Source organism: Micromesistius poutassou (genome assembly GCF_964030765.1).
Source record: "Micromesistius poutassou genome assembly, chromosome: 3".
Lineage (NCBI taxonomy): Eukaryota > Metazoa > Chordata > Actinopteri > Gadiformes > Gadidae > Micromesistius > Micromesistius poutassou.
In genome coordinates this window covers 14,015,689-14,027,985 of record NC_140273.1, presented here as the reverse complement: position 1 = coordinate 14,027,985, position 12,297 = coordinate 14,015,689, and the positions used below count along the sequence as shown (strand labels likewise).

Here is a 12,297-nt window from a genome sequence, read left to right as displayed (position 1 = left end):
GGGAGGGAGTCATGCTTATTTTAAATATGACGCAACATAATGAGCTGAAACAGAACCATTGAGCAGCATCAGTGTTCCCCTCCTACTCGGCAGTAGTACTTTCAGCTCATTACTTACCTCCAATTTCAGACGTCAGCCCGCAAAATATTTTCATATGTGGAAATCAAAGTCTTTAGTCTTTAGATTTAAGAGGAAGAAAGAAAATCTCTCTCTCCCTCGCTCTCCTCCACTCGCTCACACACACACACACACACACACACACACACACACACACACACACACACACACACACACACACACACGCACACATGCAATTACAAAACTTTGATCAGTTGAAACTCAATCGCTGGGAAGAATCACAACCCAGGTTTACTTCCAACCAGCCTTAATCTGACAAGGTACTGCTGTAGTCACACGTTGATTATCTTAAGCCTTTATTGTGTCAGAAAAAAAACAGCCTCCCTTCAGCCCGGGCCGGGGCGTCCCAGACAGGCCGTATATATCATGGAGAAACCCTGCCCGGGCCCTTTAGCATGCGAACACACGCTATGCAGCACAGAGCCAGGGTCTGTTTCTCCTTTGCCGTGCCTTCCCCTTGATTTAATCTGCGACCAGGCCCCAAAATGGCCCCCTGATTGCAGTCTTTAGTAACGTCAGAGCCAATCAAACAAACCGAGGAAGTACCGTTTCCCTCAAATTAACTCGAGGGACGGGAAGCGAAAGCAAATGGGGAGGAAAAAAAAGAGACAGACAGAAAGAACGAAAGCAGGGAAGGAAGAAAAGGAGTACAACAAAAAAAAAAAAAAAGTGCTACGCCTCTGTCCTCATTCCTGGTGCATGCTGGGGTAATTTTCTGGCGGTAAGGGTTCAGCGACTCATAATTTGAGTGACTAAGGCGTAGAAACAACAGAGCTGTGTGCAGTAGGGGCGAGGGGGGGACTGGTGGGGGGAAGGCGGGGGATCGGTGGAGTGCCACGGTCTGGCGAGAGACGGGTGAAACCCTAGCCCCGCAGCCCGTCTCCCCACTCAAGGCAAATGGACACTGACATTGTCTAGATAATTCATCTAAACAGTCAGTCTCTTCGGGTTAACCCGCAACCAGGACCTTTCAGAGAGGCCTCGTGACTCAGCCTCTCCAATTGGGAACAATACCCAAACTATAACGCCGGGATAGAAATCAATGACGGGACCTTTTTCATATGCATGCAGATGCATATTTCCGGGTGTGTGCGGGCGTGGGAAGCAGACGCCTTGTCACGCTGTGATTTACACATGTTGAGACCAGTGTCTGAGTCTGCTGTTGATGGCTGGTCCCCTACCTCCCCGCGTCATCCACCCGCCTACCCCATCTACCCCATCTACCCCATCCACCCCATCCATCCACCTACCCCATCCACCCACCTACCCCACCTACCCCATCCACCCCATCCATCCACCTACCCCATCCACCCACCTACCCCACCTACCCCATCCACCCGCCTACCCCATCCACCCGCCTACCCCACCTACCCCATCCACCCACCTACCCCATCCACCCGCCTACCCCACCTACCCCATCCACCCGCCTACCCCACCTACCCCATCCACCCACCTACCCCATCCACCCGCCTACCCCATCCATCCACCTACCCCATCCATCCGCCTACCCCATCTACCTCATCCACCCCATCCACCCGCCTACCCCATCCACCCTATCCACCCCACCTACCCCATCCACCCGCCTACCCCATCTACCCCACTTACCCCATCCATCCACCTACCCCACCTACCCCACCTACCCCATCCACCCACCTACCCCCTCCACCCACCTACCCAATCTTCCCCACCCCCAAGAATGGTTGCATTGTTATGTTGTCTTTAAAAGGCAATGGGAATTGTAATGGATAATAGTAATAATACTATGATTCTGTTGATGGCATTATTCAATCATTATTGTTATTAAAGTACTACATTTATATCCAAACTGTCATTTTACTGTAACTGCTGTTACAGTATTAAAACAAATAAAACACATTTTCTGCAAATATCTCTAAAAACAAACTGCTGACATGTGTGTGTGTGTGTGTAGAGATCCTAAAGGTGATCGCTGGCTTGCTGAAGAACTCTCCGATGTCTCCTGAGAGCATGGAGGTGCGCCGAGTCTTCCTGTCCGACATGATCAAAATGTTCAATAACAGCAGAGAGAACCGCAGGTACACACACACACACACACACACACACACACACACACACACACACACACACACACACACACACACACACACACACACACAGTAACATCGTAGTAAATTTTCCATCTGAAGCCCAGTGCACTCTGTGGTACTGTTAGACACGCTATTCTTACTCGTGTGTGTGTGTGTGTGTGTGCGCATAAATGCATGTCTGTCTGTTTCTGTATTTCCCTTTGTGTCTGTCTCCATCTGTGTATGTCCCTGTGTGTGTGTGTGTGTGTGTCTCCATCTGTGTATTTCCCTGTGTGTGTGTGTGTGTGTGTGTGTGTCTCCATCTGTGTATTAACCTGTGTGTGTGTGTGCAGGAGTCTGCTGCAGTGCTCGGTGTGGCAGGAGTGGATGCTCTCGCTGTGCTTCCTCAGCGCCCAGACCAGCGAGGAGCACAAGATCAACGAGATGGTGTACGCCGTGTTCCGCATCCTGCTCTACCACGCCGTCAAGTACGAGTGGGGCGGCTGGCGCGTCTGGGTGGACACGCTGTCCATCACACACTCCAAGGTCTGCGAATCCCCCCCCCCGCCCCGCACACACACATCGCACACAGACACAGAACACTCACACATGCAAACGCATGTACGCAAACGAATACAAACTCACACACATGCATTAATGTGTACACACGCAAATACACAGGCTTAGACATGCGAAAACGCACGCACGCGCGCACGCACAGACACACAGAAACAGAGGATTTAGCGTTGTTTATGTTTCTCTGAGGTATTTTAGTCTCTTCTTATCCGCTTCTTCTTTTTCCCATCCTGCTCTTCCTCCCGTCCCTCGTGTGCGTTTCGTGTTTCTGTTTCTCTTCATTTTAGCCAACACATTTTTTCTTCCTTTTAACGAATCACATCCTCCGCGCGCCGTCCGCACGCATCTCGGCGTCCCTCCATAAACCTTCTTCTGTTACCCTGCTCCCTGCTGTCAGAAAACCCTCACGTCCCCCCCCCCCCCCCCACACCCCACCCCCACCGTTAATATTTTTGCATCTCGGCCAAGCAGTGTTTTAAAATACCTACAACCTTCAAATCAGGTAGCCATCTCATGCTCCGCTCGATGCAGACGTTAATACGGTTCCCTCTCAAACGTGGGATCCGTAGGGCCGTGCCTCAGTCAGAGTGATTTCCCGGGACCCCCGGCTCTCAGGGGCCCATCAGATAACGCTACCGAGGCACTATGGAAAATATACAGTGATTAGCGTGTAGCAAAGCTTGCTTAGGTTGTAGAATGGAACCAAATCACTGCACCGGCTCGATATACCACTTTATTTATGTAAAGAGTATCTTTTCTCTCCTTACGTCGCACAGATAAAAATAAACTCCTGGCGTGTGTTATTTCCAAAACGTGAAATAAAAAGCCAATAAGAAATGCGTTAGGAATTGGCTGTTGATATCATGTTACGTTGCTTGGTTACAAAGCAGTGTGGTAATTGAGGTTGGTGTCAGATTGTGGTCTGGGTATGGGAGCTGAAAGGGGCGGGGGGCTGAGCTTGCATGGTTGAAGAGGAAGTTGATGAAACTGCTTGTGATATGATACAGGCCATGGTGTTGGTACCGGTAGTGTCCAATAGGGGGCGCAGACAGACTGTTTGAGAGACAAAGAGGAGTTTGTTATTTCCATGTCTCTTGATACTCTGGTCTCTAGACTCTGCTATTCACAAAATTCAGAAATTAATTTCAACAAAATAAATAAACAATTCATAATTTGTGTCTGCAAGAATAAATCTTCATCATAATCAGGAAATATCACGAGAATGTTTTGGATTTCTGTGTAGAAATGCTGTTTTGTGGCATTAAATACACATACAGCATGATGCCGTCCATACCTATACTAAATCTAAAGGCTGCTATTAAACATGCTGCCTTTACTTGTTTTTGACCAGTTCAACATAATTCACTATTAAAATATACCAAGCTAATGGAAAAACACATTATAAAACACAATATGCCATTTTATTGCATTATAAATGATGATGAAAACATTTATAAATGTATGCAATTCATTGGAATGTATGATTTATTTCTATTGCACTTGAATGAACAAAGGACTAATTGATGAACAATTAGTCTTGATGTTTAATGATCATACGTGCTTGATGCATAGACGGCAATTATTGTCATTAGTTTTGGACTGGGTTCCAGATGCAGGCCTTATGTGTATGTATATATGGGTTGTACACATGCATATGATCCATCCACGTATACACATGTTATGTTAACTTTTAAATATTCACTACATTCATGATGCTCATAAGGGTAAATCAAAATTGTCCGAAAAAAACTGCTGACCACAGTGAAATGAAAACGGTAATAATACATTCATTTTTTACCCTTGATTTCCCCCACCATGTTAAAATATGTTATTGATGAATAACAAGCAGCCAATGAGAGATGGTCCTTACGCTGGGTTTATTGTTGTAGTTGGTTCACATGGCTCTGGTGCTGCAGAGCCTCCATATTCCCCAGCAGCATAGAGCATGGTGAGGGCTAGTGCAGATATTAATTCTTCCTACCTCCAGCAGGCTGTAATTGCCTTTTTCTCTGTGTAATTGCTGAAGATTAATGTTTTTTGTTTCTTACATGTACAATGCCCTAGCACCCGACTAAAAACAAGTCTACTCTTTGTGCACCTTGGGTGATTTCACACACACACACACACACACACACACACACACACACACACACACACACACACACACACACACACACACACACACACACACACACACACACACACACACACACACACACACGTGCAGACACACCACGTGCAGACACACACACAAGCAGACACAAATGCATGCAGACTCGCACATGTGCAGAAACTCACACACATGCAGACACACACACACACACACACACACACACACACACACACACACACACACACACACACACTATATAGCCCTCTGATGTGGAGAGGTGCAGCAGGCACTAGCCATCAAGATACATGCAGGTGCTGTAAAAAAGAAAAAGAAACTCAATTGCAATTTTATTGTCCCGTTTGATAGATTTCCTGCCACCATTGTAGCACCAAAGCTGTTTGTCACTGTTGCTCTCTGCACCCACTGCAGGTGTGTGTGTGTGTGTGTGTGTGTGTGTGTGTGTGTGTGTGTGTGTGTGTGTGTGTGTGTGTGTGTGTGTGTGTGTGTGTAAATGTGCTTGGATCTTACCAGCTGAGTGTGCCCCAGCCCTGCATTTCCTCTTGGGCTGTAAGAGGAGTGTGTATTGTTTTTTTCTCTGAGCACATTGAATATTCATCCGAGTGTTGCCTGAACAATCAGTAAAACAAGGGCTCATAAATACAGGCAGCCCATGGGGAAGCTCTTCCAGAGTGTAGTGTATACACTGGATTTATTTGCGTGCACCGCCCCCCTAACATGTTGTAGTGCTGCAACTCCTACCTTACATGAATATATTCAGTGAAACGTACACAAACATGTACATATTCACTTTGTAGAGGGCAGTCTGAAAAATGCATTATATTTAGAAATATTTTTCTTATTGCACCGTGTCCAGAGAATGCATCATTACAAATCAAATTTGTAAGTTGAGGTTTCCAGTGAATCTAATTTCATCAAGTCCTTACTAATCCCTCCCCCAAATAAGTAAATAAAAGACCCATCCAGGTTCCAGCCTGTTTTCAGTTAACATGGTATTAGAGTGAGCATGGAGGTTCAACCCGCACCAGTGTGGCCGCGTTTCTATCTAAGACTAAGTTTTCTTCTTCTCTTTTGTCATCTTTGATTTTGTAGTCGTTGTACCGTCATGTTGCTGAATGGGTGCATACAATAAGTGTCTTGGCATTGGCTTGGAAAAGTTTATTGCACATATGCATAATTTATAAAGCAGTTTTAAAAGTGCTTGTTTTTGAATATAATATATAATTTCCATGATCAAATAAATCATAGTAAGGGTTGGTAAAAAAAATAATACAGCCAAAATAAGTAAAACAATACATCAAGCCAAGAAAATAGTTAATACAATTTCTTTCATTATCAACATATACCTTTCTCTTTAGTTTGTAGTGTGTGTGTGTGTGTGTGTGTGTGAGTGTGAGTGTGTGTGTGTGTGTGTGTGTGTGTGTGGGGGGGGGGGTCATGGGTAAAGAGATCCATTTGAATCAGTGTTTGCATTTGTATTTGTATACTATAGTTCCACAGTATTATTCAAAGTTACATTTGATTCATGTTCAGTTTACGAAGTGTACTGCCCTCCATCATGTGACTGGCCAGCGTGTCTGGCCCGTGGACAGATGTTTGTGTGTGTGCTGAAGCGGCAGCCTTCGGAGGCCTCACCTCCTCAAGGTGCCCCCGGCCCAGGTGAACCCCACAGAGCAGATGTCTAACACGGCCCGACAGTGGATGCTGTGGAGGAGCCTGTGTCCTTCAGCTTCCCTGAGACAGCAGATTCTAATGAACACTACCCATCACATGCATAAGTGAACCAACCAATTGTGGCAAAAGTGGTACTCTTATGGAGCATTGTCTATGAATCGGTTTTATGTTAGATAAGCGCTATTTTCCATCGGAACATTTTTAGCAGAGACTTTAGCAAACACCCCATCCTTCCTGACTAATCTATTGTAGATAATCCGCACCATATTTATATTTCGTACTCTTAGTGATCAGCAGAGCTGATCGGTGTGTGTGTGTGCTGGCATCACAGGGACTTTCTAAGACAAAACCTGTGGTTCATAGGCTTGAAGACACTGTAGCTGTATTGAAACATGGACAAAAGAAGGGGAATTGAGAACATGGACAGTATGGACAAGACCAGATCGACTGGTATTGTCTGGTGAACTGGTCAATACGCTTCTGCTTGGCAACAACTTACTCAACATTACTGAGTCACGGAGAGTTGAACGTGTGTGTTTTGGTTTCACGTTTTGAAATATTGTGTAATATATTCATTTGCATATTCCGGGGTAATTGAAAATAATTAAAAGTAAACCTTTTTTGGGATATGGGATTTACATCCCATTTATTAACATTTATCAGCTGTTTAGATTAAGACTGCAATGGATTCAGTTTATTCTATAGAGACCAAACAGAGCAAATTATTTAGTCAGTTGACCAGAAAGAAATCAACATAATAAAAGCTAACTAAGAAGACGTAATGGAGAGAATATAAATGAACACACCATTCAGTATCACCAGCAGACGACGGCAATGTTTTTCTTTCCCTTTCCTTGTGGGAGGAGGAATTGCATTTGGCTAATCCGATTAGAGACTCCCGGGCCCCCCTGATATCCCCTTTGTTTTGCGGTCTCGTTCTATCTATTGATCTAAATCTGGTCTCCGCTGTGACTCCTACTGTGGAGGTCTCCCTGGACCAGAGCTTAGGCGGGCTAACTCTCTCTGTGTCTCTCTACACCCTGCCGGCAGAATCCATCCATCCCTCACACAATCAACATAAAATCAACCTTCAAAACAACATATCTTATGATGAGTTTCTGTAGTTTTCCGATTGAGACTAATCCTCTGTCATTCTTTGATACGGACTCGGTGTCTGTAGTTCTTGGACCCAGACCCAATGTCTTTGGCTCTCAGGAGCCCAGGGCTAAACGCCTGTACCAGGCTCTAATGGTTCTGTAACGGGTGTCCCTTTCTGTTGCACGCCGGCTCGCTCTCCTCTGTGATCCTGCTCCGCCATTACGGGCCGCTCTCCCTGTGATGTGGCGTCGCTGTTTGCTTTCACTGTAATACCATGTTACCTGTCACATTAGAAAAGCCCACCGTGTTTTCCTACATTACCATAACATTTCTTCTCCTCCGTACCCCCGCTGAGGTTTGGCGGGGGGAGGGCGGGGGGTGCGGGGGGGCATAGAACTTTAGATTAGATCAGCGCTGATGTCAGGCCCACCCAAGGCAGTCGCTATGCGCTGCGGCTCCGCTAACCACAGAGAGCGCTCGCTGCCTCCGTCTAATGGTAACTGGATCTGCTTGCGCAGCCCTGTTTAAAGCCAACATACATCATCTTAATGTAGGGACTCCAACCCCAACCCACCATCACCATCCCCACCCCACCCCACCCCACCCCACCCCATCCCACCATCAGATCCTTGATGGGGGGCTGGGTATATTCTACACTGAGGCACTAAGCTCAAGCATCTTTTCCATGGGAGTGCACTCTCCATGCGTCCTTTTAATTGCAATAAATGCTAAATGTCAAATTAAGCCGAAACTAATGGGGTAGAAGACATCACAGACAGACAGAGAGAGAGAGAGAGAGAGAGAGGGAGAGGACAGAGGGAATGAGAGGGAGGGGAATGGGAGATGGGGGGGGGTGGGAGAGAGAGAGAGAGAGAGCGACAGAAATAGAATGAGAGATGCTATCGATGCATTTAGAACAGGCTCTGCACTCAGAGAAAAGAGTTATGGATTACCAATCACTGCTCCGCCCGGCGCAAGATTAATGAGCGGCCGTGTAGCAGACTAATTTAGAACAATAACGACTAATTAATTACAAATAATCAGCTACTTTCTCCTCCCCCTCCTCCCTCCACCCTTTTCCTTTCTTCCAACCTCATTAACTCGCTTGCTCTCTTCCACATCTGTGTTTCTCTCCCTTTTTGATCTCCGTTTTCCTTGTTTCTTTTTCTCCCGTTCTCTTCCTGTCGCCATTGTTTCTCTCTCTCTCTCTCTCTCTCTCTCTCTCTCTCTCTCTCTCTCTCTCTCTCTCTCTCTCTCTTCCCCCCCCCCCCCTCATCCATCCAAACAGCCTCAGGTGAAAATGGCTGTGGTGTGGCTCTGGTTTCACCCTGCCCTTCCCTCCACCACCGACTGCTCTTTGACTTTCTGTCCTCCAAGGCCCAGTGATTAATGCAGGGTCTTAAATTAGGCGTGGGAGGATTTGCCAATGCCGGACACGCACTGCACTACACACACACACACACACACACACACACACACACACACATACACATACACATACACATACACACACACACACACAGCAGAATCTACTGCTAATCTATGATTGGTTACATGGACGGGCTCTTCCTCAACTGCCACGTCAGACCGTTGTCCGTATGGACTAGCAGTCTAGTTAAGCCATATCTGATGGCAGGCAGACTGATGGCAGGTAATGGGCCAAGGTTTCTTAAGGTAATGAGGAACAAAACATGACTTGAAACTAAGAGGATTGGATTAGAGGGTTCAAATTGTCCAACTAGACATTGAAAATGTGAAAAATACCTACCCTGATGTTGACTATCTCATTTTATGGCATAACTATCTAAATATCCACGCGTGGCCAGTATACAGATGTAAAACGGCTATCACCTTAAGTGTTTTTGTCTTCTTCTCTTCTTCATTGGTTCAAACGACCATGTTGAAATCATTTTCTTCTTAAGTGTTTTTGTAGAGCTTAATGCCAAATCGTAGGCTAGGTACCCAGTCAGGTAGACGGCTCCCCCAGGTTCTTCTTCTATCGCCATGAACGCAGTGGCGAGCAACGCTCCGCACAACCTCATGCGTGTCTTCCCTGTGCTTTTCCGCAGGTGTCCTTTGAGCAGCACAAACACCAACTCGCCCGCATGTTCACTCAGTACCAGCAGCAGGAGTCGTCGGCCAACGGCTCCGCCATCCGCACCGTCTCCGCCGCCAGCCACGACGCAGAGACCTCCACCCCGGAGGAGACGGCCCCCTCCACCGTCATAGAGCTCACCGTGGACGAGGGGGTCCACGATCAGAGCCCACCCGATTCCACGCCCAACCTCTCCTCCGGCCCGCCAGAGGGCGACGGAGAGGGGGGCGCCCGCCGCCGTCACGGGGTCGGGACGTTGCGGCCGGGCCGCGGGGAGAGGAGGACCTGGCGTCTCCCGGCGTTGAAGAGACTAAAGCAGCCGGAGATGCCAGTGCCGAGGCCCGACTGGAGGAGCCCAAAACCGAAGCACGCACTGAAACGCCCGACGGCGATGATGCACAAGCCGCCTCGGCCTCGCCGACCGAAGTGGCGGGCGACGCGGCGGCGAGCCCCGCAGCCCCCGCCGCCGCCCCCCCGACGCAGACGGTCGAAAACACTACTGACAGCACCGACACTGACGACGCACAGATACCTCAGGCCGACGGCGAGACGTCCGGAGAGAGCGGCGACCGGGCCGTGCCGTCCGCCTCCGTGGCGGAGGAGTCCCTGAACAGCCCTGAGGCGGTTTCCCCAGAGCCCGACGCTGTGGACGACCAGGAGGCTGTGGAGACTGCAGACCCGCTGGAGGACCGCGCCGTGGAGGCGGCGGGAGGCGGAGAAGGAGCCTCCGTCTCAGACGAGGACCCCGGCGATGCCGACAACGGCCCGGAGCCGTCCTCGGGTGAGGACGCGAAGGCGGGAACGCCCCGGGAAGTAGAGGACGAAGCACGAGTCAAGACTGATCAGGCGGGGATTGAGGAAGTGCAAGAGAAGGAGGAGGAAGAGGAGAAAGCAACGGCGAGAGAAAGTGAGAGCGAGAAGAACGAGGAGGCCGTTTCGGACCCCCGGGGTGAAGGCGTGAACGCGGAGGACGCCGACGCAGATAAGCCGCCGTCTCCCGTTCCCGATGCCGCCCCGACTGACCCACAAACCTCAGACTCTACGGCGGCGCCCCCTTCGACTCAGGAGTCCTCGGGTACGTCCACTCCCACCCCGGCGGATCCCCAGAGTGCCGCGGCCACCACCAAAGAAGTAGTAGTCCCAGCAGAGGCCTCGGCGTCCAGCACGGCGCCCCCTAGCGCCAACACACAGAAGGCCGCCGAGCCGGCCGCCCCCACCAAAGAGATCAAGATCGCCCGGCTGGACGTGTCCAACGTGGCCTTAGACACCGAGAGGCTGGAGCTGAAGGAGACCTCTGCAAGCGTAGGCCACTTTCTCACATCTTTACTGCAGTGAAGTCGTTTCTTGTCGACATGTCTTTAGTTATTTTTACATACAGGTTGTTCAGGGGTTAGGCGTCTTGCTCTGGGAAGCCGACTGGTAGACTGGACATGGGTTCATTACTCCTGTTGAAGTATAATACACAATAATGCCGAGCACTTTCCAGTCTTTGTCAATACGCATCCCTCATCCGAGACCTGTGTTTCTCCATCCTAGGAGCCGAGCGGCTCCAGTGCTTCGGTGTCCGCGGGGGGTCCTGCGCCGCCCCGGGACCCCGCCTCCTCGTCGTCGTCCTCCGGTCCTCGCTCCACCATGTTCCGCATCCCGGAGTTCCGCTGGTCCCACATGCACCAGCGTCTCCTCACAGACCTGCTGTTCTCCATCGAGACGGACGTCCAGATGTGGAGGAGGTAGGGACCACTTCATTCCGAGTGCCCACCTCTTCCAGTGACATCACTGGACGAGTCGCAGACCACTAAACTTGCTATCGCTGATCTATGCACTGTAACTCTATGCACTACCACTAAAGGAATCCAGCCACGGCATCCTTCTGATTCCTCCGCACTCGTAGTTTCTCATGTTTCAGGAACTAGGTTTTGCAGCGCTTTATGTAGCTATTCCAATTTAGATTTTATGCTTTTGTTGTGCCCAGCCCCACATATACGTTTTGAAATAGAATAAAAATGTGTCTGCTTAAAGCATAAATGTTTATCACTTTTCTACCACCTCCTTGCAGCCACTCCACCAAGACAGTGCTGGACTTTGTGAACAGCAGTGAGAACGTGGTGTTTGTCCACAACACGGTGCACCTCATCTCCCAGGTGGTGGACAACCTGGTCATGGCCTGCGGAGGCATCCTGCCACTGCTCTCTGCTGCTACCTCCTCCTCGGTGAGCCCCTGTGTGTGTGTGTGTGTGTGTGTGTGTGTGTGTGTGTGTGTGTGTGTGTGTGTGTGTGTGTGTGTGTGTGTGTGTGTGTGTCTTTGCATTTCTTTGTGCATGTGAATCTGTTTGCCCGAGTGCATCCGTCTATTTGTACACGTGAATCTGTGTGTTTGTGTGTATGTGTGTGTGCGTCTGTCTATTTGTTTGTGCATATGCATCAGAGCCTTTGTCTGTCTCTGCATGTAGTATGTGTGTGTGTTTGTCTATGTGTAGGTGAGCATCATTGCTCTGTCTGCGACAGCCAGGTCAGGGGGGGTCATCCATCCACATTGACCT

At 49.0% G+C, this 12,297-nt stretch overlaps 1 protein-coding gene across 1 annotated transcript in view; it reads left to right on the top strand.

The window, feature by feature from the left end:
* The window catches only part of lrba (LPS-responsive vesicle trafficking, beach and anchor containing), a 170,634-nt gene that overhangs the window by 35,779 nt on the left and 122,558 nt on the right, over positions 1 to 12,297 (top strand). Inside the window, 6 exon segments of the mRNA XM_084465513.1 lie at positions 2,069 to 2,192; positions 2,537 to 2,729; positions 9,732 to 9,986; positions 9,989 to 11,059; positions 11,294 to 11,487; positions 11,814 to 11,967. Of these exon segments, the coding sequence (XP_084321639.1) occupies positions 2,069 to 2,192; positions 2,537 to 2,729; positions 9,732 to 9,986; positions 9,989 to 11,059; positions 11,294 to 11,487; positions 11,814 to 11,967 (1,991 nt within the window).